This window comes from Mesoplodon bidens, assembly GCF_964165515.1.
Source record: "Mesoplodon bidens genome assembly, chromosome: 11".
NCBI lineage: Eukaryota > Metazoa > Chordata > Mammalia > Artiodactyla > Ziphiidae > Mesoplodon > Mesoplodon bidens.
The window spans coordinates 8,184,740-8,212,729 of record NC_138167.1 but is presented as its reverse complement, the minus strand read 5'-3'; the positions used below and the strand labels follow the sequence as shown (position 1 = coordinate 8,212,729).

The 27,990-nt window shown below is 45.5% G+C and overlaps 1 protein-coding gene across 2 annotated transcripts in view; it reads right to left on the bottom strand.

Annotated features, from left to right (window-relative positions):
• Positions 1-27,990, bottom strand: part of ETV6 (ETS variant transcription factor 6) — a 246,593-nt gene that overhangs the window by 120,167 nt on the left and 98,436 nt on the right. Inside the window, exon 2 of one of the 2 annotated variants that reach the window (XM_081248514.1) lies at positions 23,555-23,681. In XM_081248514.1, coding sequence (XP_081104640.1) covers positions 23,555-23,681 — 127 coding nt within the window. Of the gene's footprint in view, positions 1-23,554; positions 23,685-27,990 lie in introns of both variants that reach the window. The other variant, XM_081248513.1, reaches the window with a different exon arrangement.

Genomic DNA, 27,990 nt, shown 5'->3' with positions numbered 1-27,990 from the left:
CCTTCGAGGGGCAGGGTGGCGGTTATGGTGTGCTCTTCAGTGTACTGGGCATGTATTTCACCAGATAAATTATGCTTGAAAAGGTGGTGAGTCAAAACAGGTCTTACCAGTATTATATTTCAGATAGGTTAGAGTTATATGGGCTTTTGTGAGATAAACGGACATCTGAACACCATTTATTTACATTCGTTTATTTGTCGTGGGGTGGGGAGGGGACATGCTCCAAGTGCCAATAAAGTTTTGGGACGCCCATCCTAAGATGCAGATTGACCCTGTGATTTCCGAAGTGCTAGGACAGGTGTGCAGGACACTCTGATGATACAGCGTCCGTAATCTCTTCACCCAAATCCAGCCCTTGACTTTCTGAGTTCCATCTGCACGAGCCCCCGGGTTCTGATTGTAAACTCTCTGGGGTGGTTAAAACGCAAGCTCTCCATGCAGTTTCCCAGGTGGTAGGCTCTGCTTCAGGCCCAGATGAAACAAGGTAGTTTACTGACTAGGAAGAACATCCCTCAACCCTGGACACGAACCTGCCCAGAACTTTCCAACTCACCCTCCTTCCTCATTTAACTCTCCCTCTTTCATTAAGAGCAAAAACAAAACAACCAACAAAAACACCTCTCCTTTTCCTTCCCATTCTTCTTCCATCGGCCATGCAGTTGGGTCCTGCTCCCAAAGCCCTTCCCCTCTGCTGTCAGGGCTCCAGACCTGCCCTCCTTCCCATGACGGCAGCCGTCCATCCCCGCTTTCTTCACTTTCTCTCTCGTTCTCAGTGGCAGCACCAGAAGACGGAGGAGGACACACGTCAACACAGCAGCAGGCCGCTCCCTTTCCCAACTTTCAGGTCAAATACATCCTACTGCACCCCCAGAAACAGGGGTGTTTGCACGTAGCCACGGGGGAGGGTGCTCCAGAGAAACCTTACCTGACAGGATTTCCTTCCCACACCTGGGCTTGAGATTCTGGGGTTTGTTTATCTGTTCTTTTGAGGGAACGAAGTATGCTCTCCTTATAAATACATGCTCTGTTTTCCTCAACTGCCATTCTTTTTCTATTAGAAACTTTTCTTCTGAAAGCCCTAGTAGCCAGAGCTTATGGAAAGGCGCTTTGAGTATAGGCTTAGCGGGATGGATCCGTGTAAAAGTCTCCTTCAAAAGGGAGTATGGGGCCTCCCTGGTGGCGCAGTGGTTGAGAGTCCGCCTGCCGATGCAGGGGATACGGGTTCGTGCCCCGGTCTGGGAGGATCCCATATGCCGCGGAGCGGCTGGGCCCGTGAGCCATGGCCGCTGGGCCTGCGCGTCCGGAGCCTGTGCTCCGCAACGGGAGAGGCCACAGCAGTGAGAGGCCCGCATACCACAAAAAAAAAAAAAAAAAAAAAAAAGGGAGTATGACCCTCAATTATCTCTAAGTAGGATAAAAAATATGAACTAACATCAATAAAATAATGCAGATTTACATTTGAACAGGGACAGCTAATGTTCTAGAATAGGAATTGTATAATAAAGAAACCATGCTCTAAAATTCTAACTCCATCCTGTTCATTCTGATGTCACTTCAAGAATGTTTCCATTTTCGAATACTACTCAGCCATAAAAAAGAACAAAATAATGCCATTTGCAGCAACATGGATGCAACTAGAGATTATCATACTAAGTGAAGTTAAGTCAGAAAGAGAAAGACAAATACCATATGATATCACTTTTACGTGGATCTAAAATATGGCACAAATGAACCTACCTATGAAACAGAAACAGACTCATGGACATAGAGAACAGACTTGTGGTTGCCAAGGTGGGGGCGATGGAGAGGGATGGATTGGGAATTTGGGGTTGGTAGATGCGAACTATTATGTTTAGAATGGATAAACAAGGTCCTACTGTATGGCGCAAGGAATGATATCCAATCTCCTGGGAGAAACCATAATGGAAAAGAATATTAAAAAAAGAATGTATATATGTGTAAAAAATTTTTTTTTCCATTTTCAACAGATCAGACTCAGCACAGTTGATTCTCAGGCAAAAAGACCTTTACTAATATACATAAATACAGACATATATACATGCATGCATATACATATATAGACATATATACATGCATGCATATATATATATACACACTCATATATATATATATATATATATATGGCTGTTTTAGCTCTTGCTGAACTAAATAAAAATTGTTTTTATGTCAACGAAGTAAACTTAAGACAAAGAAGTGACAAGGAAAATGGTAAGATCAAGATTTTTTATACTTAAATCCTGATCATGGCACTTCCTAAAACCAATCTTGGAAGTAGCATTACAATGTGGACAATTTACAGCTCTTCCAATATTATGAATCTAAAATAAAAATTTTAGATTTTTGTTGGTTAAAGATAGACCAGAGGGAATCACAAGACAAGTTTAAACTGAGCGCTACCATTATTAGTTGTTCTTTTTAACCTTGCAAAGTGTGGTAAAGAACTATTCTGACTTGGTGGTAGAAGGGAGCTGCCGCCTTGTTTTGGTTAACATCAAGTTCATTAGTTGCCTTATAAAGGAAATATGCACTTGCTTCCTTGACTCACAGTGGGTTTAATTCCCCATAGCCCTAGGAATAAATTACTTAGAAATTTCCCTTTGGGGGAAAAATTGGTCCCCTTTAAATGTGTATGACAGAAACCATCCCCCCAAATCACCCATCACCCAACTGCTCTGTGGTCTTGGCCACAAAGGATCTCACTTCAGAGCAGGCCCAAGCGCAGCGATGGGCACAGACCTGATCACAGAGAACTATCTTCACTGCTCTGACACCTTTGATCACTGAGTCCTAAGATTCCCCAGGGAAGAAATTATTGAATTACATAATTGTTCTTCCAAACTCACAAGCGTTCTCTCTTGTGGCTTAAGAGAAGTGACTGATTGCCAATTCTTTCTTCAAACTAATTACCTTTAGTAACCAAGGCTCCAGAAAAACAAACTCTTCTGTTGGCTGCCCAGACTCCAGATTTTGGTTGTTCGTTTCAGAGATGAATGTTTAATAGAGATGAATCCCACCTTACATCTTCCAGGTGTTTGAAAGTTTCCATGCATATCATCCCAACATCATCACAGTTTTGATGGTGATGGGGATGGCACACTGTATTACATTAATCAGCTATCTTTTTTGACTGCCAATGTATCATACTAGGGGCTTTCAGTATAGTTGGATGATTGACTATTAGAACTGGTGGGGGGCTTCCCTGGTGGCGCAGTGGTTGAGAGTCCGCCTGCTGATGCAGGGGACACGGGTTCGTGCCCCGGTCCGGGAAGATCCCACGTGCAGCGGAGCGGCTGGGCCTGTGAGCCACGGCCGCTGAGCCTGCGCTCCGCAGCGGGAGAGGCCACAACAGTGAGAGGCCCGCATACCGCCAAAAAACAAACAAACAAACAAAAAAAACTGGTGGGAACTCAAGAATCTAGAAAGTAAGGACCTGCAGGTAAAGTCAGAGCTGGGTCCAGAGGCCAGGCTTCCTGACTCTAGGTCATACTCTCATTCCACTGCAACATAGTTCTTTGCTGTGAAAGCCTGTTTAAACCTTGTGTAAGTTCAGTTGCAATTCAGGAGAACACCATGCATTCTATGAAGAGTCTTGGTTTACTTAGAGGAACCCAAGTGGTTAAATAGGACATGTCATTGGTTATTTCAATTGAAACTGCATGATCAGAACTCTGTAAGGAAGGGAATCGTACATCCATACTTCTTGATTTCTTCCCCTCTATTTGCTGTGAGGATCCACTTTCTCATGGGAACTTTAAGCTCTGAGTGTAGAGCTGTCACTGACGCCATGTTGATCTGTTACCATGGAGATCACTCTGGTAACAAACAAACCTGCCACAGTCCAGACACACAAGTGTCTCATTCTGACTCCCAGAAGGATTATTCTACCCCCAACTTCCCCCAGTTTAAAGTTCATCTCTGCTAGGATTTAGCTCTAAAGTTGTGGAGATTGACTTTTAAATGTCATTAAAAGTATAAATACTCAGAGACAAGAAGTAAGGCAAGGGTGTCTCAAGACTTGAACACAACAAAGTTCACACACAGCAACTGCTCCCTAGGTTGGAGTTATGGACTCAGTTATTACATTACTTGACAAGGAACCAAAAGTAAAATGTGGTGGTGGGGGAGGACACCATTGGAATTCCCACCTAACACTTACTGATCATCAGCAATGCACTGTTTCCACAGTATCTACTCATTCCTGTGAGCTGTGAACTGTTAAAGCACTACTAAGAGTTAATCCCTACCTTTTCAGAAACTGGAGTTCTCTCCTAGACGGTGCAGGTCGATGGCAATGCTGTCACCGTCGGTCTCTAACGCAAAGACAAAGAGACTTGATGTCTCTCATCAGTTAAAGCCTTGTCAGCATCGCTCTGAGTCTTGTGCAAGTGCCCTGGACCAACCAGGAGGGTGGAACAGAGCCACTGCTTATTCTTTATTCACAGAAGTCAAAAAGGCTTTCTTTCTCTAGTGTAGAAAAAAGTGAAAAAAAAAAAAAAAAAGCTACATTTGTGCCTGAGACCTTGGTACCTTTCCAGAAGGTCTATTTTAATTTCCCCTAAATCTTAAGGTTACTGGCGGGCAGGCAGAGAGAGCAGGGGCTGTGGTGCATCAGGCTGACCGTGGACAGATAGGACCTCCCTGTTAGGATTCCTAGGAGTTACAGAAGGGAGAGGGAGGCTGGGACTGCCAGGCTCGTGTTCAGAAGCTCAGGCTTCAAGCTGGGCCGGGACCACATGCAGACATGAAGTTCTCTGACTGCATTTATGATGGGCAGAGGCAACTCCAGCTCCCGACAGCGTGAGGTGAACAAAGGAGGTGAAGCTTCCTTGCTCTGCACAACTAGAGCTGAACCCGGGCCACTGCCTCGGTCCCCTGGGGGCCTGATGGTCAGTGCAACTGTTAAGCACGTGGTTAGACACTGTCAACTGCCAACATCCAAGGCCGGGCGGGCCACTTGGGGAGCTCAAGCCCAGTGGCTTCGGTTCTTTCTCCCCACAGCTGCTCACTGACATTTTTCTGATCTGAAGGGCAGGGAATATTAAACAGAGGCTAGAACTGGAACTTATTAATTAGCAACTTTCTTTCCGTTTTCATTTGAACGGAAAGGATATTGAATTTCATCCACCTGTCAGTCATCTCGCTCCCTGCAGCACCTCTTCAGCTCCTGCAACTCCTGTGTTAATATGATCTGCCTCGGGGCTTCCCTGGTGGCACAGTGGTTGCGAATCTGCCTGCTAATGCAGGGGACACGGGTTTGAGCCCTTGTCTGGGAGGATCCCACATGCCGCGGAGCAACTAGGCCCGTGAGCCACAACTTGAGCCTGCGCGTCTGGAGCCCAAGAGAGGCCGTGATAGTGAGAGGCCCGCGCACCGCAATGAAGAGTGGCCCCCGCTTGCCACAACTAGAGAAAGACCTCGCACAGAAACGAAGACCCAACACATCAAAAATAAATAAATTAATTAATAAACTCCTACCCCCAACATCTTCTTAAAAAAAAAAAAAAAAAAGATCTTCCTCCTAGTGGATTCACCCCTTGCGATGCTGCCAGGTAAGAAAAACATCCAAGGAATCATCCCATCCAAGTGACTGGGATGCAGGAGAGTGCACACTAGCTCTTACGCTAAACCTGCCCCGCCTCCCTGCTTCTCATGTCCAAACAAAATAAAAAATCAACAAAATAAATAATCAATCAATCAGTCTCTTCCACACCCCCCAACTTCCTCACCAGAGGAGCAAAGGAGCATAGTGCAGATTCGGTCACAGCATTTCAACAGTACTTTCTTTTCTTCCACCTTAAGCCCAAATGCGGAATATAGTGTAATGAAAAAAAGGAACTTTTTTTGAAAGAGCCCACTGGCAGCTAGAGGCCAACGAAAGATTAATATGAGAGACTGCATTTCTCTGCAGGAGAAGTGACACCGTTTCTCCCCTTACTGTGAACTCCATACGACACCTACTTAAGTGTTTTGCTACATTTGCCAATGTACTCTGAGTCTTTTATAATTAGACACCATCAAAATCGTATGTTTCTCTCAGATTTTCTCCAGGATATTATCTGTGTTTTAATTATAAATGAATTTTTACCAATAAAGATGTTAAAAATATATATATATATATATATACATATATATATAAATGAATTTTTAAAAATATTGTGGCCTTTATTGAAAAATAATTTTGAAAGTCTATATTCTTTGGGGAAGAAAAGTGAGATTAAGAATGGGAATGAGGGGCTTCCCTGGTGGTGCAGTGGTTGAGAGTCCGCCTGCCAATGCAGGGGACACGGGTTCGTGCCCCGGTCCGGGAGGATCCCACATGCCGCGGAGCAGCTGGGCCCGTGAGCCATGGCCGCTGAGCCTGCGCGTCCGGAGCCTGTGCTCCGCAACGGGAGAGGCCACAATAGTGAGAGGCCCGCGTACCACACACACAAAAAAAGAATGGGAATGAGGAGGAGAAATTCCGGAGCTATTTTCATGATAGTCAAACAAGTAAAAAATAATAAAACAACGTTGGGCTATAAACAATAGGGCACACACTGAAAGGTTACTTGTACAGAGGAAATTTAATAAAATCAAGCAGAATCAAGACAAAACATGTTCTTTCTGTAGAGACTTAAAACATGTCCTTGGATGGAAGTTTTTTAGATATTTATTTATCTCTTATAATTACCATTTACTGGCACAGTAGGAGCTCAGTAATTACTGGTTTTGTTGAATGATTATCCAAGTTTTTTCTTTCTTAGACTGATTTCCTACCTTGCTCATCTTTGTATTCCTAGCACTGAGCATAGTGTTTCTTCAAATCAATGCTTCTCGAATAGAACCAGATTTGAATTTTCTTCCGAACAAGCCCAGATAGCCACAAACAATATTTCCAAGGAATTTCACAAGGAAAAGGATGCAATCTGGCACCGGGCACTGTTCTTACCCACCTGAAACATGGCCAGCAGACTTCTGTCCTATTTTGCAAGGTGTGGCCAGAGCTGGCCAGTGAGGTTCCAGGCCAATTTGGCCCCAGGATGAACCCAAACAGGTTCTCTTCCAGAGGCAAAGGGCAGGGCTATATTTGCTCAGTTTATGCACAGGTATATGATTTTCCACACTGGAAAGCTGCAGGCTTTTCTGCCATTACAAGAGCCTGATGACTACGAGGTTAGTTTTGTTTCTTTTCAGGGACCCGGTATAGGTTAACTCCACTTCTACGCACTGAGTTCAATTTCGTAACAATGGACAACACAGATGAGATGCACGGAAGAACACAGGTTTGGGAGCAGACAGACCTGCGCTCAGATTCTGACTCTACCACTGACCAGTTCTGTGTCCTGGAGCCAATTACTTAACGTTTCAAAGCCCTAGTTTCTGTCTGTGTGAAGTGAAGATAGTATCACCTACCTCTCAGACTCGCCGGGAGAAAAACATTAATGAGACAATTTATTAAAGCACCAGTAACACACAGTACACACCCCAAAAACATAAGCTGTTTTGTTTGGGGACTTCCCTGGCGGTCCAGTGGTTAAGACTTCGCCTTCCAATGCAGGGGGTACGGGTTCAATCCCTGGTTGGGGAGCTAACATCCCATATGCCTTGCAGCCAAAAAAACAAAACATAAAACAGAAGCAATATAGTAACAAATTCAATACAGACTTTGAAAATGGTCCACATCAAAAACAAAAGAAGGGGCTTCCCTGGTGGCGCAGTGGATGAGAGTCCGCCTGCCGATGCAGGGGACACGGGTTCGTGCCCCGGTCCGGGAGGATCCCACGTGCCGCGGAGCGGCTGGGCCCATGAGCCATGGTCGCTGAGCCTGTGCGTCCGGAGCCTGTGCTCCGCAACGGGAGAGGCCACAACAGTGAGAGGCCCGCGTACCACACACACACACACACACACACACACACACACACACACACAACAAAAGAAAACAAAGCATCAGCTGTTTTGACTCAAGGCTAGACTTGTCACCATTTTGCATCTGTGACCTTCTAAACGGTATCTAATTTTTCTAGCTCTTTGGTTTCATCAAATCAAAAATGGGTGCTGACAAGACTGTTTTGAGGCAAAATTAGTAATAGTCCTTCACTTATACAAACGGAAGATGAGGCAAAGAATAATGTGGCAGTCCTAAAATTACATATTAGCACACAATAAAACCTAACTGGCAGGACCAGTCAGCATCATGCCCTCTATCTTGGAAGCCTATTTGGACAAGGATACCCACGATGGGAACAGCTTAAATAAACAACCACTTGGAAACATACTGAGTATCCCCTGGAGCAGCTGGAAGAAGGTAAACCAAAATACTGGGACAAGTTCTCTTAAGGAAACTGCCATGTTCAACCCATGACCCTAATAATTTTCAAGTCAGCACTCACTCAGAAACACCCCAAAACAAATTGCTGTTGCTGACATATCTGGCAAGCCTCAATTTTTTCCTGTTTACATCAGATATACTAATTAAAAGTATCTAGCTTTCTGATGCAAGTTGCTTCATCAGACAAGCTGTTATACAGGGGATATTTCTTCCTTACTCTTCAGAATAAATCCTGTAAGCAAAAGGCAGGGACCTCTTAAAATTGATTATACAATGTCAGAGTTGAACAGAACTTATTAAAGTCAAAGAGTTGGACTTTCCCCAATTTTACAGATGAGCAACTGAGGCTCAAAAAGGTTAAATAGCTCACCCTCATCTACAGAGCTACTGAATGACAGCCAGGATTGAACCCTGGCCTCCTGACCCTAAGTCCAAGATTCTTTCTGCCACACCATGTGACCCCTCTAAAACTTCACACTGTTATTTTCCCCTTCAGAGCCCAAGCATGCCGCACACATATAAAATCTCTAATAAACATCTGCCAAACTGACCTACAAATTCTACAATTCTGCTGTTTCAACCTAATATGGTATTTCAATCCCCAAAGATCCCAATAGTGACTACAGAAACAGTGCTATTTGGCCAAGGCTTTAGAGGAGTGTATGAAGTGTTTTTGAAATCATAATCTAATTTCCTCACGACAATGTGAAACAGGTGTTGCTGCACCCATTTTAGAGATAAGGAAACCGAGACCAAGAAGTTAAGTGACTCGCCCAAGGTGACACTGCTAGTTTGATACTGTTAGAGCTGGCACTTGAACTGAGACATCTGATTCCAAAACCTGTGCCTCTTCTACTTCATTAGCTTAAGCCTAATTAACACTGACCCCAAATAACACTTCCACCGTTCCTTCTCCCGGTCTGCTCCATAAAAAAGGAATTTAATTCCTAAGGCATCTTCAGGTCAAGTTAAAAAAAATCAGGCCGACTAAACTACATAAAATTATAAGTTCAGGTATAAGGACATCATCCGCCCAGCGCAGACCCTCATTTTCTTCGACAAACCAGAGTTCAGACCCAGCTCCCAAGACCAGAAGGGCACTTACATTTACTGTCTACAAGATTTTTAAAGGCCAGCCTGAGGAAATGGCTGCATTTTTTTTTTTTTTTTTACCCCATTGCTGAAAACATCTTCAATCATTGCTTTGTGTCAGAGGGGGAAAGAAAGAGGTCATTTCTGTGGGTCTTGGCAGCATGGGGCTCTCACAGAACCTATAAGGCCTCCGTGTAGGTCAGGATTGGGTGAAGCCACAAAGAAAGGCAGCGAGAGAGATGCTCCCAGCCTCCCTGCCGGCTGCTCCGAGAGCAGTTAAAGATAGAGATGGTGGCTTCTAATGGCAGGGGTGGGAGGGAGGGGGATGCAGGGGGCTGCGAGGGAAGGTGTGGGGGGATGGATAGAATCCAGCATTCAGAAACCTGTCAGGATGGGATTTATTTTTGTTCTGTGAGGGAGTATAATAGGGCTTTGCCTGCACTCTCAATAGCTGTTTTGAAGTGAACCCGGCTGGTATGTCTTTAATTTGTCATTTCATTATGAAACTGTTTCCCTTCCAAGAAGCCTTCAAGTCAGGAAGCTCTGTCTGCCCACACAGGAAATTCCTTTGCTTCAACTTCCCCAAAAAGGAAATTTCCCTCAGAAGTGAGCCCAGCATATGCCTTTGAGCAGAGCTGTTTCAAGAAACTTTGGCAGCTGAGTCCTGAAAACACCCCTGGCTTGCTGGCTCCGACTGGGATGCTGGGATAAACAGTGTGGCTCTCTCCCCCCAGGGGATGGGGACCCCATTGAAATGGTCCCTGGCCCCCCTCGTCCTCCCTCTCCTTCATTCTCCTGAGCCCTTGTGCCAGCCAGCTCCCACCATCCTGAGCTTTAATTCTCCAAGTCACACCCAGAGCTTTAACTCTCCAAGAGGTAATCCGTACCTGTCACTTTCATCAAGAAATAGGCATCCCTGATTATTTTTAACTGTAAGTTCTGCAGAATCATTTAACTTTTTAAACTCTATACATGCATAACTTTGATTTAAAAATTTTAGTGTTAGGGGGCTCATCTGAAGAGGGAACAGAGCTTGCACTGTTTGCACAGGATTATTTAAAGCAGAATTTGAGGTAATTGTGTGTATTAATCTGCTTCTTCCAAAAGGCACAGACTCCAAAAAAAAAAAGAAGAAGAAAAAGAAGAAAAAGAAACAGGCATCTCCGAAGACATACCTACATCATACACGGGCACTTCGACACTTCTTTCTGGTAGAAAGACTGCAGAATTTCAAACGAAGAGGGTGCACAAAAATAAAACAGCCAGTTATAGTTCCCAAAGCACTTATATGGCCAAATGACCTTTTATCAAGGGTGGTGGGTTTTTTCTACACAAACTTTCCCGGTGAGGATCTGAAGTAAAACATGGACAGGGAGAAAATATCCCAAACCACAGCCTTATAAAAATTAATCTCTCAGACATACTGTGAATGACTAAGTGGGTGAGAGCCCAGAGCAGCTGTGCTGAAGTGAAGAATAATATATAATATTTTATGACGCTTCTTAGTACAGAGACATTAGCAGAAAACTGCCAGACTCACAGTTAAGTTTTTAATTTTCCATTTCAAATCACTTCATTAAAAAAAAAAAAGTTGTGAAAAGGAAACGACGCAGAAACCTAAAGCACAAAACGAAGGAGTGATACTGAACTTCACACGCTGTATCACAAGCGATGAGACAAAGAGAGACACAGACAGATGAGGAACTAAGGCAGCCCTGGATTTTCACCCTGTACTTAAGACTGAACTTGAACGGCAGAGCGATAGGGTCCGATCTCATTACGCTATTCGTGTGCCAGGACTCAGAAGGGATATTATTTACCAGGGAGCAGAGAGATATTTAAGGGCCTAGCAAGACTCCTATAGCCCACTGAAATCTGAATATAGTAACACTGAGATTTGGGGTTGTGGTGGATGCTTTTTTGTGCAATGGATTTATGATTTGAGTTTAGCGAATTATTATGTTTTTCTAAAATTTATGAGGTTTTAACCACAGTTGGATCGCAGAGGGGGATGCAACACTATTTTTCAGGTTCTTAAAGAGAATGGTCCAGGGACTAGCTCTTTGGCTCAGCCTGGGAAGAAAGGTGTAGAGTGGAGGGTCTGACCTGCTCGGCCACCTACTAGCTCTGTGACTTTGGCCAAGTTCCTTAACCTCTTTAAACCTGACCTTTCATCAGTAAAGTGAGGATAATAAAACTCAGTTCATAGCTCTGCTGTGAGGATTCAATGATATAATCCATGTGAAAAGTCCCTACCGTAAGCACCGAATACATGGAAGTTATTGCTCCATACGGAGAGCTCTGAGGAATCTTCCTCCCGAGACCACATACCCGCCCCTCATACAAGCCACCCACCCCCAGCCAGCCCCTTCAATTTCCACACAAGCCAAGATGTTCCTGGCCACTTCAGCTTGAGACCTGGATTAACAGCTCCCTTTATACCTGTGCAATCAAACAATTAGTCATCCCCAAGGTAGGGACATTTTGGTAGGAATGGTTGAAAAGCTTAAGGATTCAGATTTACACCCCCAAGTTCACCACTCCTCTCAAGAAAATGCAGATGACTTACACATTCTCATGTTGACAGTGAGCTAGAGAGGTCCAACATTGTTTGGCCAATACGGATTCTGGCAACGTCTTGAGACCAACAGCCAGGCATAGTAAGTATCAGATTATTCATCCTGGTCTCACAGGTCCAGGTTCACAATGCTTTGTCTACATCGAGGGGTCTGGATTTTCCATCTAATCTTATGTCTGTCTCCTCCAAGGGGAAGCCAGCCCCCAGCAAAATCATGGAGTTTATTTCCAACTCAGCCCCCTCCCTTGACCTTCCATGCTGACCACGGATCTTCTACTTCAAAAGATTTGATTTGATAAACTAATTTTCATTAAGATATTAAGGGGCTTCCCTGGTGGCACAGTGGTTGAGAATCTGCCTGCCAATGCAGGGGACACGGGTTCGAGCCCTGGTCTGGGAAGATCCCACATGCCGCGGAGCAACTAGCCCCGTGAGCCACAATTACTGAGCCTGTGCGTCTGGAGCCTGTGCTCCGCAACAAGAAAGGCCGTGATAGTCAGAGGCCTGCGCACTGCGATGAGGAGTGGCCCCCACTTGCCGCAAGTAGAGAAAGCCCTCGCACAGAAACGAAGAGCCAACACAGCCATAAATAAATAAAATTTTTTTAAAAAAAGGCAAAATTCCTTAAAAAAAAAAGACATTAAGACATTCAGGGACATAAGGTATTCATTATCTCTATCCAAGGTATCCTCTGCTATCATGACTATTTACTTTTAAAAGTGGAGCCAGGTGGAAACAATGCCTGATCCAAATGGAATGTATCTGAGGAGAATTTCAGGTACCATGGTAGTTCACCGTGGGAAATATTCAAGTGCGGGGCACTCTTGTATCACGGCAGCTGAGTGACCACACACTCTGCTGAAGCATAACATGGGCCCTGTTCACGGACAACGATAAGCCCTCTGTCCTGGACCCAGAGTGGCACTGTCTGGACAATACAAGTGCAGAAGCTAGCCACTTTCTGGATCTCAATACTCCTTCAGCAAACAAAGAAGCACCAGACGAGAGATGGCTACATGGCTGAATGTACAATGCCAACCCTACGATACCCAGTTGTTCTTCTTCAGCTTCATTCCCTGGATCAGTTTGGGTGGGAGGAGTCATCACAGAAGCTCCATGGAGCAGATGTCTGGAGTAATAGCTCTGAGACAGTCCCAACCAAGTTCCCCACCCTACACACACCCAAACATACATGCACACTCGTTTGGATTTATCTGAAGTAGAATTTTTCTTTGCCCAGGAATCGAAAGAAAAAACTTCTTCTTTTATAAGGCCCAAACACATTTTACCTCTGTATAGAGTTCTGTGGGTCTCTGAAGTACCTCTCAGCATGACCAGAGAACTACAGGAGAGTTTAAAAGGGCGTTTATAACCCATGACTCTCAAGTGGAGACTACCTCTCTCAGGGAATTTCTACTTTTGTGTTCTTAAAAGCCCTCTAAGTAAAACCCCAAATATCTGGATGAAGAGTTGAATCATGGCCAGACTGTAAGACCAGCAAGAAGCCCACACCACGCTTGACGGAACTGCAAAGAGGGGAACACGAACCGTCTGTCCAGGGTGGGGATTTTGTGAAGCAGCTTCACTGCCACATTGCAGGAGAAGTGAAAAGAGTAAGTGTGAGGGTACAGTGCTGTGAGAACAGCGGTGTGGAAGGAATCAGAGTGAAAAAGAAAGGGAAGAAGTTTCTCCCTGGCTTTGCTGACATCTAATAGGAGAATATGCCCAAGACAGAGAAACCCTCCAACACATCAGAATAACAGGTTTGTGAACCTGCCTGGCCGTAGGGCTGCTTCCTGGATTCAGGCTCCCGAGGAGAAAGAGTCATTTCATTTCCCCAAGAGGGTTGGCGCCAAATCACTGGCTCATATTTGTTTCCCTACAAAGAGCTCCTGATATTGGCGACCCAAGAGCTACTTAAGGAGGTAAAATAAAACCCCTCATCAGCTTTGTTCACAAATCACTGCTGCTTTGGGCGATTCTTTTCTCCCTAACCCTACACCCCCTTTTCGCAGCTTTTGGCAATAAGTGGATGATTCGAGTAACTAGCTCAGGGCCTCTACTTAGAAATCGTTCCTTGGGTGTGAGCTTTCATGCCCAGGGGATGGTATAAGTGTCACGGATTCTCTCTGCTGGCTGCGCGGATGGAAATGTACTTTAAAGCGCAGCATCAAAGCTTTCACTTTAGAAGCTGAAAGGCTTCATTCCCTTGCCCACTGGGCTTTTTTCCCCCCCATCATTAATTAATGCAGTATTAATTGTGCATGTGCGATGGGGCCGGCGGAATGAGGGGAGTGTGGCCCATCCATGCAGATCAGCTGGCTCTGTAAAGCCCGAAACCCAGTGCACACCACCTACAGACGGAGCAAAATGCAGACTGTCATTTTTTACAGGTTACAGGAAAGGTAGACAAGCCCCCAGCTGCTGAGGGGATTCCCACACATCATGCAGTTGGGGTCAAGGAGGTAGTTACCAGAAGTCACACCTGTGCATCATGCACTAGGCAAAGAGCCAAACTTACAGACGATTCTCAGGCCAGAAGGGGGGCTTGGAAAACGGGGGAGCAGGCCTGCGGTTCTGCTGTGAGGTCCTGGGACCCAGGGGAAGATGCGAGCGGCTGAGGCAGCCTTCAGGAGACCTGCCAGGCGGAGCAGCTGGCTCGGGTTCCCAGCCCACAAAAGCATTAACCGATCTCAATCACGGGCAGCATAGGGAAGCACCCAACGGCGGCGGCGGGGCGTTGAATTGCCGTATTTCCTTGCAGGAGGGCATCCTCACAAAACAATCACAGCTAAAGTCGGGGACGATTGCCTGCGTCATTAAAATACCACAATCTGCACTAAAATGTGATGCTGAGTGCTCGAAATCAAGTGAATGATCACCATCCTTAGCATTTACAGATAATGCTCCACTGCTGCTGTGCCTTGTATTTCTCTACTGGAATTAGAGAACAAGAAAATGTCTGAGCGGGGAAGAGCCAGTGATTTTACACACTCAGGCCACTTCGCTTCATAGGCGAGGAAACCACAACCCTGGGAGGAAGAACAAGGTGTCTGAGACTACCCCACCCACCACGGACCACGCTGGGTCAACTCTCCGAGGAACGACCCCAGACAAGAGTGTCCGCTGCTCTGTGACCCTGCAGTAGAGTTTCCCAGAACACAGGTCAGATGGGTAAACCAAGGCAGCAACACATGCGACAATTTTTCCGAAGAAGCGTGTCAGATTAACAAAAAGCATTACGCAGTGAAATGGTTTAATTTGTGAACCCAATAATACAACCATCATTCGAACACATCACCTTTCCTACTGTTTAGTAATAATCTGGGAGGTAGATTATCTCTTTAAAAAGATGGAAAATCGTGGACAACAGGCACCTCTTTTCACTTCATTTGATTTTGTTTCTAACACACCAGCATTTATAGATACCTGAAAATAAGTTGCAGACATCAGTCTCCAAAGATGATTGAATTTGAAAATTTATCTTCCTGTAATATTTCTTAAGATAGACCTCTCCACACTCACCTAGGTACCTTTTTTAAAAAAAGTGATTGTTACCTCTCTCCTTGCAAACCTTCCCCCTCCTCTTTAAAGCGGACCACTTTAGTGAAAGTCCCCAGACCAGAAAAGAGAATTCAGCCCTAGCCGAACTGGTGAAACAACATGTTCCCCGCACAGCCCTGCACGGATGAGAATTTTCCTCCCAGGCATCCCATCTACACCCCCCCACACACACACACACAGAGCTCTTTATCTAGGGTCTACATCTGCAGTCTGCATTTCTATTACTGAAATCTTAGCACCCCATTTGAGGCTATTTTTATCCAAGATATAGAGGAAGCAGAAATAGAGAATAATTTCAGAAGAATGGGGTTTGGTCCACCTACCAAAGATGGAGGCAGTAACTATCAGGGCGGGGTGACTAATTATTCTTAGGAATTTACAGTCAGCATGTGGTCAGACACAGGGACCATTTAAGTCTCTCAAATCCTGCCCCACCTCGCTTCTGAAGAGAGCAGAAAAAACAGCTACCCTACCCCAAAACACACATAGATGGTTCAGGCGACTGAATCAGAATCTTCTGATGGCAACGGTGAAATCAGCAACACGCGAAGGTCCGAGGTAACACTGACCTCTGGAAATACATAAAGATGAAGCGGGTAAAGTCATGCCTGTCAGAAACTCCAAGAGTCTGAGCTCCTTTGAACTCAGGCATGCAGCAAAATGGGAGAAACTATCTGTTATTTGAAGATGGAAACTTGCTCACCTTTGTAGAGACTCAGCCCAATCAATATGCTTTGTGATAATGGGGAGGTCGTGGGGAGGAAGCTAGGGAAGCACAGTTCGAGTCAACGTCGTGTTGAATCTTTATCACACCAGCCAGCGAGTGTTACAGAGATACGTGTGAGGCTGGCCACTCAACTGATGGACGGGGAGTCCCCAGTCTGCAGAACCCTAATATGCCAAGAGAAAGACCACAGCGGTACTGATGGTGGGGAAAATCCAAGGGGAGACAGGAGAGAGGACAAGGAAGAAACGGAAATATCATTTCTTATTTCCTGTTGTTCAAGTCTATTCATAGAATGAGCTGGTTCCCATCGACCTTTCTTCTTAAATGGATCTTTCGCTTTATCTGTCATAAAACTTCAACACTGGGTGTAGAATGGAGCCGGGTATCTCCAGGCTCATGTAAATATCCCACAGCACCAGGTAGGGACAACCCATAGCCAGTGGCTTCCAAATGTCTACTTCGGAATTCCAAGGAAAGCGAGAGCCTTCCCCCCAACTCCCTGCAGGACCGCAGCCACTTTGTCAGAGCATTTGTCAGAGGAACTGCCTTAAATGTACACGGAGTGCACGGCACAAAATGTGAAGTGAAAGAAAAGGTCAATTGACCTCTGGTTATATATTTTTTTTCTTAAAAAAAAAAAAGACATCTATAAATAGCTGCATTTATTGAAGCTGCTTCCTTATCAGGAAGCATGCAGCTAGGAATTAACGTCTGCCTGCATCGGAAATTCTTGCAGACAGCAAACCCAAAAAGGAAATTTCCCTTCCAAAGCATCCTGGCTGTTCTGTTGTGGCCTGTTTTTTCTCTTCGAGCTCTTTGAAGCAGCTACCCAGGGCCCTGTGCGGCTGGAAAAGCAGAAAGCCTTTGAACACTTGAAAGTAAAAAGTGAAGGACCCCTAAGGAAGGCATGAGGGGCACAAAAGAGAAAATGCTGGTGGCTGGCCATCGTTGTTAGAAGTCACGACTGCTTTGTCAAGATACTGAGAAGGAAGTCTCCTTCTCCATGTCCTTGCCTCAACTCTGCTGGTGATGTCACCGTATGTCACAGGCAGCTGTGTGAGGAGGAGCCATTTGGGGAGGCCTGATAATGGCTGAGGATGGGGGAGCATCTGTCAGGTCTGAGGAGGTGGGCAGGGAAGGTTGAAGAAGGAGATGGCAGATTTGGGCAAGGCCAGGGAAGAAAGTTGTTCTAGACAGAGGTACAGGTACGGTGAGGGAGGTAAAGGCCCCGGGAAGGAGTGCCCCAGAGCAGAACCAAGCTCACGGAAATCACAGAGTCAGAAAATAAAGCTTACTTCCATTGTGACCTAGGGAAATCAGTCTCAATATGTGCAGACAGAGCTCCAGGCCCTTTCTTTAATGAAACAAGCAAGCACATCCATGCTTCTCTTGGCCCTTGAAAGGGAAGATGCACCTCCTCAACACAGAATTTACCAGTTGTGGAAACTGAAATAGAGCCCTCATGAGTTCCTGGCCACTGTTCACCATGCACTGTGCAAGATGCCACATACAAATTAGCTCTGATACTTATAAGAAAACCTCATCAACTATATTTCAATGAATTTTTTTAAAAAAACCCACAGAAAAAACAAAACAGACCAAAAAAAAGTTGCTAAAAGAGTAGATCTTAAAAGTTCTTATCACAAGAGCAAGAACTGTAACTATGTGTGATGACAGATCTTAACTATGATTGTCTCCAGGCTCATGTAAATATCCCACAGCACCAGGTAGGGACAATGATCATTTCACAGTACATACATATATTGAACCGTTATGTTGTACATCTGAAATTACTGTGTTATATTTCAAAAAAATTTTCCGTATTTTGATAATCATTGTGATTATGTAAGAGAATATCCTTGTTCTTAGAAAAATACACAGAAATATTTACAGGTAAAGGTAAAAAAAGAAAAGAAACCACCATCAGTAGGTGTTTTATGAAATTAGAGCCTTGGAGAGGTGAACTCATCTCTCTAATAGAGAGAGGCAGCCCTGGGATGCCGGCCCGTTCAGGTCTGTCCGAACTCAAGTCCTTCATATTGCTGTGCTTTTTCAACCAGAAACTCCGAAACAGCAGTGGGCCCTGTTCCCAAGAGGTCATTCCTGATGAAATGCCAGGGAATGTGGGGACTTGGGTGGGCCCTTTGTGGCCAGCGCTGTCCTGCTGGTGGCAGAGAGATACTGGATTTCAAGCTCAGCTCACTAAAGAGGGAGGCGCAGGAGGAATGGGTGAGCAAAACTGAAATAATGATCCATTGAGACAGGCCAGCCCGTTGGGAGGCTCAGCACAAATGAACGGCCAAGCGCATTACTGGAGCCCTAGCTGTTCCCAGTCCCCGCATCCACGGCTACCCAGACGCCAACAGTCAGCACTGCCTCTGCTTTCAAGTCTGAGAGACTCTGCCATTATGTTTTCTCCTAAGAAGGCTAAATGGTGACTTCTGAAATAGAAATCACGTTAGATTCTTCATGTGCCACGTGAATGTGAACAATTCAGTGTTACTATCTGAGCCATGGTCATCGCATCAATAAAATAGGATTAGTAACACCTAGCACTGCTGCATGATTAAATGAAACCACATATATGAACACATTTTGTTACTTATAATAATATAGAATACTAACTAAGATTATACTTAATTCCCATTTTTTGCCTCTTCTTTGGGAACGGAAAGAACTCGAACGTATATAAAATTGTTGGCTGCTCCACTCAACAGCAGAGAGAAGCACTGCACCTCTTTTCAATCTCCTGGCTCTAACCGAGCTTTGCTTGTCTCGTGACTGTCTTACACTCGGTCACTCTGCTGAGACTGCAAAATCGCCCAAGGGGGTGAGCCACGAGGTAACGTTTCCAAAGGAAGGCATTAAATTAAATTATTAAACACACGAGCAGGAGCAGTAATGTAAGAATTCTGAAAGATTCACAAGGAAAGGAAGGAGAGCCAAGGTGTTCCAACTCTAGAAAACTCTGCGCAGCTATTACCGCTATTTATGAACCCGCAACGTCATAAACCGTAACCCTATTAAATGTGATGAATGAGTCCTGGGTTCCGATTTTTAAATATCAGTTCACAGGAATTGCAGAAGAGCAAACTGGCACCGCAAACGGCAAAGGCTTCAGGCAGGCGGCATCACGTCAGCCTGTGATTAGAAGCAATTCTGTCGACTAAATGCGAGATGATTCTGTTAAAAGGAATTTAATAAGGAAAAGGCGTTCAGTGATTTAAATTCTGCCCCGTGCATCTGAAATACACGCACTGTGGTCACGTGGGCGGCCCGGGGCATCGCGATTTGAGGCTGAGTATTTCACAGGGCTGGCATCAGCTCATAAGGCACCTTTTGCTGCCCCCTTGGCACCCACCGGCCATGAGTTTAGAAAAAGTGGTCCCTGGGCAGACAAACTAGAGAGAGTCTCTCCTTCACACTAGGAGGGCCCAGTGAGGCCGTTCACCGCTCAGAGAATCAAGAGTGAACTTCTCCAGGCACTCTCGGGGCTCCACGGTCCTGCAACTGTTCTCAAGGTACCATGAAAGGTTTACGTTCCCTTTAAAGAATGGAAATTTTCTGGACTTCCCTGGCGGTCCAGTATCTAGGACTCCATGCTTCCAAAGCAGGCAGCGCAGGTTTCATCACCGGTGGGGGAAATAAGATCCCACATGCCGCGCGCAGCCAAAAAATAAATTAATTAATAAATTCAAAGAATGGAACTTTTCATTTTCACCTACCTGCTGTAATTGTCACACTTCAGCTCTTCTAGCCTCAAGCTTTAAACAAAAATTTAGTACCCTACATGGAAGGAAGGAGGAAAAAAACCCTTTCTATCTTCTCAATAAACAAACTTGTGTCTGCTCTCCTGGTGCAACAAGCAAGTTCCAGGAAGCTGCCACAGGACTCCGGGGGGTGGGGAGGGCAGGGAGGAGGCCTGACCAGGATGGTACGGGGCTGGTCCCCCCTCCTCTCCTTGGCCCCGACTGCCCCTGCCTGTGCCTTTCAAGTCCTCTAGAATCACCGCTTTGGGCTTGCCCCAGTTATCACTTTGTTGTTTTTGCTTTTTTTTTTTAATCAGAGGCAAGTAAGAGGAAAAGCCATGACTTTCTACTTCTCAACAGCTTCCTAAGTTGTCACACTGTGTCTTCAGCTTGCCCTGTGTTGGCAGGACAAAATGGTGAGAAACCTGCAGTACGAGAACCTTAAATATTATGATCCCTGCCTTCCGCCCTAACCAGGAAAGGCTATCTATTGATTTAAGAAGAAAAGGAGAAGAAGAAAGGGTTAAGAGAGAAAGGGTTTATCTGGAGATCCATGAGGACAGGGGGTGAAAAGAAGCCACTCGGAGGCATACCAGTCTGGTGAGTATCTCTTTAAAACAAGCGGCTAAAAATGCTTTCAACCCAGCAATACCATAAATGTCCTGCTGCCGTCTTGGCTTTCGGATTCTTCCCCGTACTTTCCATGAGCATTCCGCTGGGAATTGTCTGGAATCCCAGATTCAAACAGCAATAACCCAATTCCCTTGTTAGAATATTTATTTTCTTTTCGGTTTGGAAACCCAGCTGGGATGCATCCTCAAGTATACGACATGGCCTCAACCATCCTAGGCACTCCAGGAGATGTTTCTCAAACAGCACAATGGGCAGCAGAGTGCTGGAACAGGACAGGGAGGCCAGCAGCTCAGTCTCCTGTGGAAAGTCCCAGCTGAGGACAAACAGCAAGGGCCTGGGAACCTCCACTTTCAGAGGATTCATTCCAGATGTGGGAACAAATGGTGCTACCATAGGGCTGATGCAGATTCCAAGGAGGGCTCTAAAGTCAGGCTGCCAGACAGGAGCATTCAGGCAAAATCATCACCATGACCTGAATCCCTAACCTAACAACTGATTATGTTCTAAGGCCAGCAGTAATGTGCTATATAGTTCTATATCTGATAATTCTCTAGGTGGGCATCCATCCACCCATCCATCCATCCATCCAAGGGAGATATGCAAACTATTTAACAACTGATCCACCAGTTAGAACAGATTCCAGCCAGAAACCAACCCTCTGGCCACATTAGTGAATAGTGGCTAACTGTCAACCCTGAATTCATCCATCCATCCAAGAAGTACCTATTAAACACACATCATGGCCTAACAGATAAAAGCCCAGGCTCTGGAGTCACACAGAACTGAGTTTGAACTCTGACTCTATCTCCTACTGACTGTGTGACCTTGGCAGGTTACTTACATTCTCTAAGCCCTAAATTCCTTATGTGTGACATGGATATAACAAAAATACCTACAAGGATCGCTGTGAGAATTAAATAAAATAATTTCCATAAAGGACTTCCCATCGTGTCTGGTACAGAGGCATCCCACAATAGCTATTAGCTACTATGACTGTGTGCTAGGCACATGGCAGGGCCTGACAAAACAGTGGTAAAGCAGCACCGCTGTGACCCAATGAGGAAACTGTCTACCCAAGAAAAAAATTGAAGTGTTGGTATGGAAGAAACAGTTCCAAGTAGTGAAAATGATGTCTTAGGTGAGATCATAATATTTTCAAGTTAAGAGGGCTGTTGAATATTCTCCTGTCCAATCACAATTTTGTATGGTAGGAAAACTGAGTGTTAGGAGGACTGACTCACAGTCAAACAGCTAGTCTAACAGCAGAACTAGTTAAGAATTACAATCTCCTGACGGTCAGTTCGTTGTGTTTGTTAGTTCGTTTTACCATAGTAACTTTTTACGGAGAGGCAGTTCTACCGTAAAAGAGCTTACATATGTGAAGTCGTCCAGAGACAAACCAAGAGTTAGGGTCTTTTTGGGGGCTGGGGGATGGGTTGTGTCAAAGTACAGGAAGAAAAAGTCATGAAACCTCAGCCTATTTGGGACAGGAGTTCATTATTTCTTTTTCTCTCTTTATGGAGACTTCAGGCTCCATAAGGGCAAGGAGTTGGGTCTGCTTTGTTCATTTCTGTATCCTGGCATCCAGAAGAGTGCCTGGCACAGTGCAGGTAATCAGTAACTATTTGTCGAACGAATAAATGAAAGAGATTAGGTAGTAGGCGTGCTTTCTCTGCATGGCCTGAGTATGTTCCACCCCAAAGTGAACGGTCCTGAAGTGAATAGCTTGGTCATAGAACAGCTTGGGGAGGAAAAAAAGGCTAGCAGTGGTCTCTTTCCCAGGCTGTCTGCTCACACCACTCACTGGTGCCACAAAACTCCGTTTTGCTGAGTATAGCCGTGCCCTCGATCATGACCATGGCACCTTCATAGCCCCAATCTCTTCTTTAAAAGTTCAGTGTGGAGAAGAGAGTAGACTGAAGCTGGAGTGTGCTGACCCTAGTATATACCAACTTTGTAAACACTGATGGATGCAGCAAGCTGGAGGAGGGGAAGGGTTCTCATGGCCCCCAACTCCCTTCAAGGATCCCAGCCACCACCCTCACGGTCGGGGAGAAGGGGTACGCCAGCAATGCACGCGAGTACCTCCCAGCATCACAGTCATGTGATCTGCTGGATGAGCACACAGAGAGGAAAGAGAAGCCTGCATCCTCTCTTGCTGTTCCCCACTCTCAGCGGCAACCTTCTGCTTTCTGAGGAGGGATGGGCCAGGCGGAGCAGAATAACCTGGGAAGCACAAGCACGCCCGAAAAAGACAGCAGGTACCACTGGGCCACCATTCAAGTCATGAGGAATCAACTAGGGAAGGGCCAAGGTGACCGCCCCCCACCACGCCGTGTCGTGTCCTCCATAACCTGGACTCGTGCCCTGAGGCTAACAGTCTAGCCAGAGAACCTGGCATTTTCTTGGACACCGCGACCAGGGTGGCAATCAGGTGATGCATTCTCCCCAGCTGCGCTCGGCATGCTGGATCATCGGGGCTGGGTGGCAGCTCAAGAAACAAAGACAAAAAGGAAAGGACAGGTGCTGGGTGCTTTGGAGCCTGGCCCCAGCGGCACAAGTGTGGAGGCCCCGACGCCCTGCTGAGCTGCAGCGCGGGTAGTATGTCATAGTCAGACACGAAATGAACACGCAGAGAAACGACAGCCAGGAAGCGCAAGCTTTTCAAAGCCATTTGCAGGTGGGAGGGCGCGAACGATGCCAAAGCAGCTTCGGGAGGTCGTGGGAAAACCATCTCAGAGCGCGCCCCTGCCCGGCTTGCAGCCCCGCCTCCCCGCCACCCCCGCCCACAGCGGTCGATCCTTCTGTCCGGCTGTCGGTCTGTCCGTCCCGTCCAATCCCCCCCCACCGCCCCGCCCATCCCGAGGCGCGCGAACACTCACGCAGGTGCGCAGGCAGGCGGATCGAGTCTTCCTCCATCCTGAGCGCTCGGGGCACTGGCACATGAAGTGGCGTCGAGGAAGTGTAACTGGGCACCGGGCTCTCGGGGGGTGTATATGAAATCCGTTCCTGCTGTTAAAAAGAAGCAGCAAGAGGGGAGGGGGGAAAAAGACAGTGAAAGCCTGGAACTGAGGGCTGACCTCCGCGAGGGGGCGGGTTCGGGGCATCTCTAGACACTGGTCCCCTCTCTAGGCACTCTGTGCAGCTGTCTTTCAGATCGCCAGCATCAGGGATTTGTAACAAAACGCGGGAAAAGTTTAAAATCGGGCTTTTCCTTTGCACTCGGCTAAATAGGTGTCCTTTTTTTTCTCTCTGTACTAGTTATTTGTTCCAGTAAAAAGAGGGGAAGCAAGACCAAGGGAATGAAACAATATGTCTAAAAGAATGGCGTTAAAGACTCCTCTCTCAAAAATTACTCTTCCGGTCCCATAATTAATGTCACCAATACATTAAAACCACCTTCCCTCTTCTCTGGCAATATCCCCATCTTCTAATCAAAGTAGGATTCCACACTCAGATCCAATGAGAGGTGAGCCCAAAAGGATGGCTTGTAAGTTCGAGATTTTAGTTAATAAATCTGCGAGCAAGATTTGTCTATCACCTACCTATCTCATGACACAGCTAGCACCACCAAAAATCTCCAGTGTTTCATTTTTCCCTTCATCGCAGGGAATTATCTGCTACATCAACAGTTATCTCCTTGTCCCCTTATGCTCCATCTTAGAATCAATAATTCCTTTCCTTCTGAAGCATTTCAGGGCTCATGCAAAGAATAACCTGCATTTAAGGAAGTATGGTTTAATCGAAGATTCTCACTCAACTGACAAGGAAAGGGGGAGGGGAGACCCAGCACATCCACTGTTTAAATTCAAACAGGCGGCGTTTGTTAGATCAATTAAAATAACTGGATGGGATGGGAAGGATTAGTTTTAAGTTAAAAATGTGCCAACTAATGGCCAGAAACCAACGATGGTGTACAGCGGGGAGAGCAGTGCAATTTGCATCTTAGATCGACAAATACCAACTAGTCTGACTTGCAGTCCATACATAAACCACAGAAACTAACATAAGTTGCGTTTAACAGGACAAAGTGAAGTGGGACACACATGGTCCAAAAATAAGATGGGGCGAGAGGAGATCGGTAAGATGCCGTTGGGAAAACAAAAATCGAGCAAAAGAAAAATCACAGATTCAAATAAAACGAAAGGGGTGTTTACGTATTGGAAACAGTTCTCTAACATTTTAAACTCCATCAAATATGCAAAGGGAAGCAGGGGAGTCCCCAGCCCTGTAACCAAACCGAAGCTTCTCTTCTGCTCATAACCTGGAAAGTTTGGCAGCTGTGGCAGGAAGTTTCGACTTTAAATGAATATATACATATTTTTGTAATTTCCGAATGGAATCACAATACCTTCCCTGAGGCATCTTCAACCTGCAACTAGGGCCTTTGGAATATTTCTGTTTAAACATACATCCTAAAGTTTCCTGGTGAATTTCTTAATTAAGGGCAGACACATACACCCTAGATTTCATTTCTGGATCAGTGGAGACGTCCTGCGAAAGGTCACCCAGAGGCAAAACCTTCAACTTCACTTTTCTTGAACTTTACCAAACATCACACATATTCTGAGCAACTCTAACTTAAGGAGGAGTTATATTTGTGGTGTTTGGCTTGGGGTTTTTGAGGTGAAAAAGTCAAAGACATAAACACACATATGGGAAACATACGAAATCTGCTGAGGGGTTTTTCAAGGTGAGATAGGCTTTTTAAAACATTTTAAACAGTCTGTTTTTCTAGTTTAACAAATTCTCCATACACTTCACCCCTTGAATAACACCCCACTGCCACCCCAGTCCCAATATATGTCTCGCTATCTTATCTACCATTACTTTATTCCCAGAAATAGCTTTCTGTTTTGTTAGGGTTTTTGCAGAACTGAAACTGTTGATGAAGAAAACACGGTGCAGCCAGACAGCTTTCAAATGGCATGGTATGAGTGTGAGAAAAAAAGAAGATGGCATTTCCTAAGACGGTGACTTTCTCTTAAAGCAAGGAGAAACTTACAAGATCCTATAACTAGTCCACATGCGTGAGAGGCCACCTCTTCATGCTCCCTCACCCTCACCAACTCCATCAAGGATGGAGCCCTCAAGGCAGATTTTACTTTCTTGGGGAAATATACCTCCAGCCTGCTGATAAAAGAGTCAAGCTAGGTATCACCTTTAAAATGTATATATTCTGACTTGCTAAATTATCGTTGTGTTGTACCTTCTTTTCACTGTACTTTCTTTGGAGGCAGCCCCCTGGTGTGTTCACATTTGTGTGTGGTTCCCGGTCCTTCCTGGTACACTGAACGCCACACTTCAGGGCTTGCCCTTGGATTTTTTTTTTTTTTTTGCGGTATGCGGGCCTCTCACTGTTGTGGCCTCTCCCATTGCGGAGCACAGGCTCCAGCCGCACAGGCTCAGCGGCCATGGCTCACGGGCCCAGCCGCTCCGCGGCATGTGGGATCTTCCCGAACCGGGGCACGAGCCCGTGTCCCCTGCAACGGCAGGCGGACTCTCAACCACTGCGCCACCAGGGAAGCCCCATTGCCCTCGCATTTTTCTGCCACACCCCCACACGTCCAAACAATTCCAGATGAAGACAACCTTGCTATTTCATGATGAAACCTATAAGGAGAAGGGCGGACACCGAGTGATTGTGGAACTTGAATGCCTCTCACTCCCGATGATGGATTCCACCCAGCAACATTGCGACACCCTAAGCCTGGGATGGGAAGCTCTTTTCAAAGGTTTCAATGAAGAGATTTGTCAGTAACAAAAGAAAGGGTGGGTATCTTGACCAAGAGGGGGAAAAGCAAAATGTGCTTCTAGGGTCTTGAGCAATTTGCTAGCGGCTGTTACACTACCGTGACCCTGGGTTTAGCAGCCAGCACAGCACTCAGGGGACCCCGGAAAGGATGCCGCCCAGTGTGTGGGCTCATTCCGAGGAGAAGCAAGCACACACCTGGGCATCCCCCACCAGACTTATGTCCCTTGTCTCTCTGTCAATCTCTAGGGTGACTCATGTGGTCCTCATTTTAAAATCTGTTATTCTAACCATGCACTTAACATCTACCGGGGCACAATCAGTAGACTATCAGCAGTTAGAAATATGAAACAAACACTGCTATCTCCGAGGGAGACATCCAGGCAGAGGGGCTTAAAGAGACTAACATCCGATTCCCCCGATAACGGAGACCTCTTTATTCTCAGAACTGCCTCTCTGGTCCAACCCCAAGGAAGGGAGGGGGAACCCGCTTACAGCGCTTTCACCTCGAGAGCAAATTGTCAGTCGGATGAAAACCAGAAGTGTTTTATTTTAACATTACAGAGGGGAATAACGATTTCCCCAAGAGGATTATAACCACTGCTCTAATTAAATTAAAATGCTGCCGACAGTGACATTAATGCATTCAAGCGTTGGAGGGGGATACACTGCCAGCAGAGGTCAATGATGTGACTAAAAATGCCGTGATGTGGTTACATTATTGTTTAGATACTGAAAAAGGAAACATGCTGCTCTCAAATGTGCAGACACAACCTATCAAACCAACGGGCCGAACAAAAGGGAGCACTGCCATTTCTAAGGCCAATTGTAATACCTCTGAGTAGGGAGGTTGGAAGAGCAGCACAAAGCTCTGGAAGGAGAAAATAAGGCTAAAAATAGTTTTAGGCAAAGGATGAAATGTAAATGTTACTAACCATCATAGAAAGCTTTCAAAACATTAAATGGAATGCGGAGTTAGGGTTGCTACAAGCACACTATTGAAAGTGAGCTCTATCCCCAACCATGAAGGGTCACAAGGTGACCCTTCAAGAGGCAGTTCTGAGAATAAAGAGGTTTCCATTACTGGGGGGAATCAGATGTTAGTGTCTTTAAGCCCCTCTGCCTGGATGTCTCCATCGGATATAGCAGTGTTTGTTTCAAGGTGACCCATCTAATGCTGCTCATTTAAAAAAAATTTTTATTAAAGTATAGTTGATTTACACTGTTGTTAATTTCTGCTGTACAGCAAAGTGATTCAGTTATACATATATATACATTCTTTTTCATATTCTTTTCCATGATGGTTTATCACAGGATACTGAATATAGTTCTGTGTGCTATATAGTAGGACCTTGTTGTTTATCCATTCTATATATAATAGTTTTTGCAACTGCTAATCCCAAACTCCCAATCCATCCTTCCCCCACCCCCCTCCGCAACCAGAAGTCTGTTCTCTGTGTCTGTGACTCTGTTTCTGTTTCGTAGATAAGTTCATTTGTGTCATATTTTAGATTCCACATATGAGTGATATCACACGGTATTTGTCTTTCTCTTTCTGACTTACTT